General features: G+C 47.0%; 1 protein-coding gene across 2 annotated transcripts in view; it reads right to left on the bottom strand.

Annotated features, from left to right (window-relative positions):
* Positions 1-1,002: 1,002 nt before the first annotated feature.
* Positions 1,003-6,000, bottom strand: part of XXYLT1 (xyloside xylosyltransferase 1) — a 159,918-nt gene continuing 154,920 nt past the window's right edge. For both annotated transcript variants that reach the window (XM_073231870.1, XM_017663913.3), the window contains one exon: positions 1,003-4,192. In XM_073231870.1, coding sequence (XP_073087971.1) covers positions 3,796-4,192 — 397 coding nt within the window. In that variant the 3' untranslated portion in view covers positions 1,003-3,795. The remainder of the gene's footprint in view (positions 4,193-6,000) is intronic.

Genomic DNA, 6,000 nt, shown 5'->3' with positions numbered 1-6,000 from the left:
GGTAGCTTGAGGTTTGGCTGAGGGTACTTCCTGAGAGTGGGCAGGACACCCATGGAGGAACGCAAGCCTCTCCCCTAGGACAGCTTGGGTGTGGGGCCAGAGGATCAGGGCTGCAGCAGGCTGTTATTCCAAACATGGTCAGGAGCCAGGGAAGTGATTGGAGATCTAGTCCAAACCTCTTACCCCCTTGTTTTTTAAAAAAGAAGAAACTGAACCCAGAGAGGGAAGGGGTTATCCAAGGATCCCCAGACCCCTGGCCATACCCAGGCCTCTGCAGAGTGGTGGGGCTAACAAAAAATTGGACAGACTACAGCAAGCATCTGGTCCTCCACTGGGCTTAGGCAGATGCCACCAACACATTTAATGTGCCCCAAATGGCTGCCATTTATGATTTAAAAAGAATAATGTAAGTACTAACTGTAGGATTTCTTTGCTGTGTATTCTCAGCTTACCAAGCCCTTAAGCCTTCCTTTTCTTCCTACAGCACTCCTTGAGGGAGATCTCAATACCTGTGCCTACAAAGAGGGAAAGAGGTGATCTTGCTTGCCCAAGGCTGTGCATGTGAGGGCAGAAGGTGGATTCAAAGCCTGGCCTCTGACTTACTTGCGGGCTGCTCTATATAGACCACCCTGCTTGCTCAGAAATTTTTGCTCACCCTGCCAAATTTCACAATCAGCGCTACTCCTGGCCTTCCATGTTGACATCACCCAGGAAGTTTTAGAAGGAGCAGGGGTCAGCCTTTACCCCAAGCAGGTGCCAAGTCACAGATGCACTTGCTGCCTTACCCCACAAACTCAGGGTGTGCTCTGGGAAGGGGGCCCACTGAGCCAGCACGCCTCTTTGGCTTGAAGAGATGCTACTCACAGGGGTGCTGTAGTGTGGTTCTGACACACTTGCAAGAATAAATCTCTTCAACAAGCCTGCGAGCCTTCCAAAGGCCATTACCATTTGTGTACTCAAAAAGATAATGGAATCAGAAATGAATGCAGTCTGGAGAGGCTATTATTAGGTCACTTTTAATTAGAGAACTAGGGCATCCACAGGGAAAGCTGAAAATCCAGAGCCTACTTGGCCAAGAGTATGTTTTCCTATGGGAGACAGACAGTAAATATAACCGACAGTGAGCTGTAAAGTGGCCACGCTGATGCTTGCTTACAACAGGAGGGAAGGCTGGTGGCTACATTTCATGGCATTTATTATCTTTACTACAAAACTCATTTGTATTTACAATGGAAAATATAAAATTAATGTAGATGAAGATAAAAAGCACCTTAATCTTAGTACCCAGAAATGTTCTCTTTTTAGACTTCTGCTCTATTCATTCCTACAGGCATGTGCTTTAGGAAAGTCTTCAAAAGGAAAGTTAAACACAACACAATTATGTATGTATTGCTTTGGTGAAAGCAGGATTCCCATCAAGAATCAGCCTCCAAAATTTGTCAGACAGCCGCTTGTGGTGAAGCGCAGGAGCACACGGTGCCATGCGGGTCTGGCTGGATTTCCTGTTTTGTATCATGTTGATGTTCACCAGGGAGCTGTAAGGCCAAGGATACTGATGACAGAACGAGGGGGGGGTGCGGGGGGGGGTGCTCCTGAGTGGGGATTTCAAAAGTGAGCAAGGTTTGGCTTTTGCCCATTTTGATCAACCAGTTTATGTTTTTTCCTTGCAATAAAGAGATGCTCATAGCTATAGAACTACTTTAATTATTGAAATTAATGCAGGAAAAAATACCTTTGTTATTGTGAGTCTAAAATTCTCCAGCATTTTATCTACTCTTCTCCATCGAAATGATTGTGTGTGTTTTTTTTTTTAATGAAGTGTTTGAAACACATGGTTTTTTAGGAGCTGAAGTAATGAAATGTAGCAGAACAGGCTCTCTTTTTACTGATGTGCATATACACATATATATGTAATTTAAAAAGTGAAATTAGGATCGTACTGTACATACAATCTTATATTTTGCAATCTTTATTTAATAGCACATTGTAAGCATTTCCCAAGGCATTAAATATTCTTTAAAACTATTATTTTAATGCCTAAATTATTCCATTATTCTAAATGGATGTAACATTTTTCCACTCCCCTCAACATTTTAAGTCACTCCTAATTTTTTTCTATTATAAAAAATGCTATGATAAATAATGACTCTCTGTTCACATCTCTCATTATTATAATAAATTTTAGGATTTGAATTATCTTCATGAAGTTTACATGAGCATTATCAATAGTGTATATAAATCCCCTAATACAATGCTTGGCACACAGCAGGCATCCAATAATTGGTAACTATAAATAGGAAATCAAGTACCTAAGAGAACAGGCCCATTCTGTTAGAGCTCAGAAGAGACAAATGTGCTCCATTTCGTCAGGGGATGACAGGCGCAGACAGTTTGGCGTAAGGAGGACCGGAAGTGACGGGGTAGGTTTAGCTCCTGGGAGAAGAGGGGCCTGCCAATACCTAGAAAGAAATAATTCTCTATTTGACTTGAATATAACACTACTACCCTCCGCACTGCCCCTTCAGGCATGTTCCCCCTTAGTTCTCAGAGACCCACTGTGCCCATGCCTTAGCCTAATCATGTGGAGGGGGGACTCTGAACAACATCGATTACATTCTTGATTCAGAATTTTCATAGTGAAGGAAAACTGATCAGAGAACAAACAACGTAAATCATTGTGTTCTCAAAGAGTATTTAGTAGCTATTCTCACTCCTGCTAAAAAGAAATAAAACAGCAAATGAAATTGAAATAAAATAAGACAAAAATCCAATTGTTCCTCAGGGATTTCATCTGGACTATGCAAAATGACCACTTCATGTTTGCAGCTTACTCACAGGAGAACTCATTAAAAGAAGAAATAAAGAAATGATACCCTAATTTCTTCTGAGCTATAGACTCTGACATGATGCAGTAAGAAACTCACAGGAAGATTTTTTTAAACAAAGAGACTGGACTGTTTATAAGTCAAAGGGCAACACCCATTCTAAGCCACATGGTGACACTCGTGAACTGTTGGGTTCCTCTTTGCAATGAGTCTTCCTAGTCCAGACAACTCTACTGCCTGTCTTGGAGGCAGCCAATCTCTGTTCTTTCATGGCAGATTAGATTTCTGAGCACAGTCTAGTCACCTGAAGCTGGCTTGGATGAGGTTCTGTGATGCTGTTGGGAGATAAAAACTATAAAGGCTAAAATAATGTGTCATGTGGGCCACTGCTGGCCCTAAAGACCTTCTCCAGAGAAGTGGTGGCCTTTATATCCACACAATGTAGGCACCGTAGGAATGAGCGCAGAGCCTTGTGGGGTGTGCAGGTGGAAGGCTCACATTCGTTTGGGTGTTTAAGCTCTGGGCTAGCTGTTAAAACCCTGGCTCACACAGAGCTATAGAAGGACTTCTTGTTTTCTTGCAAAATTGAAGCCTGTGAATTTAAAATAAATTTATATTTGGTCCAAGAAAGGCTGGCTCATAAGATGATTTCCATTCTCTGGGGTCTGAAGGCAAGGGGCAGAGTTTTCTTCCCTTCCTTCTCTTCAAACTTGCTTCCTAGCCCATGGGAAGATGCCTGCCCCTCACGAGGCCTGGTTTCCTGGAGGGAAGAGGCCCCGAGCACCAGCAGTGTGCAGGCCAATCCTCACTAGGCGCCTCAGGAGGTGACCCACAGGGTGGGAGAGCTGATTACAAAGGACATCCCCACAGTGTCTCTCTAGGGGCCCAGACACCACCTGGGCCTGTCCCAGAGGTGCCACTTTCCTTTTCTCAGATCCGGAGACCCTAGGCCTGGCAGGTGAGGATGTGCCTAGACCTCCGGGATAGGGGTGTTGCAGTTCCCATGGTAGATCCTGACGTGACCCTCACACTGGAAGTAGGCCTCAAAGACATCACTATAGCCATGGTCCCTCCACCAGGTGCAAAGCTGCCGGTTCCAGGTGCAGTCCAGCACATGGAAGAGCTCGGGATGCTCCATGCCGATCATGGTGAAGAAGTCCTGGTCCCCTAGGTGGCCGCGGAAGTGGTACTTGTCAGCCAGCCGCTCCACCTGCGCCGGCTCCAGCAGGCGGCTGTAAAGCGGGGACTGGCGCATGGCCTCCAGGTTCAGAAGCATCACTCCACTGTTGAAGCCAGGGAGCCCTTCAGGGGGAGGGCCCCCAACCCGGGTCTTGGGGTTCTCATGGCGAAACTGCCAGAATGTGTGCCTGGGAAGAGGAAAGAGAACAGGTTAACCCCGTTGCTGCAGGTGAAGTACTTTGCCAGACCTATTTCGCTGGAGAGAGATACAATTTTTACCCCAGTTTTACAGCTATGAAAATTAAGACATTCTGAGGTTCAGAATTTGCATCATCAACCCCCTGAGCAAGTAGCAGAGCTGGGACTTAGAGTCAGCCAGCTGACTCTAAGCCTCATGTTCTTCCCACCATTCTCTGCTTCTTCAGGATGACACCATCATCACCACTGATAACATCTGTATGGATGTAGCAAGCACAGGAAAGGCGTATGTACTCCTCCCCACATGAGATGGGTGCTCTATGAGATGGTATGTCACTGCCCAGCTAGGGAAACTGACACAGAGAGAGGCTCAGTAACTTGTCCAAAGTCACAAAGCTCGTAAGCAACAGAAGCAGGGACTAAACCCAGGCATCGGGCGCCAGTGCCCACTCTGTAAGATAGGAACTTTCTAACTCCTTGCCTTTGTGATCTTGAAAAGAGATGCAAGAAAGAAGGGGAAGCAACTCTGAGTGGTGATCTGGTAAAGACATAGGAAGCTAAATGCAGGCTGAAATAAAATCATTTTCTGCTTTAGAACAAGCTTCATTCATTAAGACCCCATGCCTAGCATTTCTGAAAGGCTGACAGAGGCTGGGGGCGTGACCTGGCCCGGGGCGCTGGCCTGTGGGTTAGGGAGAGAAGCAGCTGTGGAACAGTCAGGCGGCATTATGGTTGTTTTAGAGGGACCGTGACCTCAGCTTCTGTCAAGGCAGATTGAGAAATCTGATCTAGGCCCATAGTTCACGGATGTCAGTGCCTAAGGAGCCCTCTCAGACCCGCTATCCAGATGCTTTCACTTGGAAAAAGGAAGGAGATCCAGACACCTCTCTGTGGGTGCCATGATCACAGCGCTGGCCACTGTCCTCCAGCCACCTCCCAGGAGCTGTCCTGTGTGCTGTGAGGGGCGGCCAGCAGGGGAGAGAGGGACACAGCAGCCCAGGCCCCACAAACCCCGAGATGTGGTCACAGCAGAGAGGACGGCCACTTGGAGGAAGGAAGGAAGATGGAGGACCTCCGTCATGGGCAAGGGGAGTATTCCACATCAGACCACATCTCTCCTCTTTCTATCAGCTCCACCCCTTTCTAGTGAGTCCTTAGGGTTGGGAATGCATCACAGTCTCACCAATCCCACCCCTAGCCGGGAAATGCCGTTCCTCTGGCCTCCAAGGGAGACAGCTTCCCCGACCAGCCACAGGGTAGATCTGTGGGTGATGCGTGTGGCGCAGTGGAAAGAAATCCACCGACCCGGCCCAGGGTGGGCTAAGCGAGCCACCTTCCAGCTCCCATTGCTCTGTGCCTGGGAACGGACAGACCTGCCTTGAGGTCTCACATATCACAAAGGGCCCTGAGAGTTTGATCCTGGCAAAGGGAACAGCACTTCCTTCGGACATTCTTACCAGTGAAACACACAGGTTCATTGTTTGAGTTTTGCCATAATTGGACTGTGAGTGGAACGGAGCTCTGGTGCCTGTTTGATGATAACAACCTTGGCAAAAATAAGCTTCCAAAGCAAAAGGAGATGCTAGAGTCCTTCTAGCCACATGAGCCTGCAGCAATGGGATCACAGCGGGGCTGGAATGCAGTGTGGCAACTGTTTTTTCATTTTACCATATTTCTTCCAAATGGTTAATTTCAGGACGAGGTTGCAAACCAGTTAAAATTCTACCAAACAGATCTCGGCCACCACAGCATGGTAGAGAACTCCTCCAATGAGGGACAGAGGTGCTCTGCTCCCCAG

The sequence above is a fragment of the Manis javanica genome, chromosome 3 (genome assembly GCF_040802235.1).
Source record: "Manis javanica isolate MJ-LG chromosome 3, MJ_LKY, whole genome shotgun sequence".
NCBI classification, from domain to species: Eukaryota; Metazoa; Chordata; class Mammalia; order Pholidota; family Manidae; genus Manis; species Manis javanica.
Note: the sequence above shows the minus strand (reverse complement) of the source record. Positions and strands in the feature narration are given on the sequence as shown.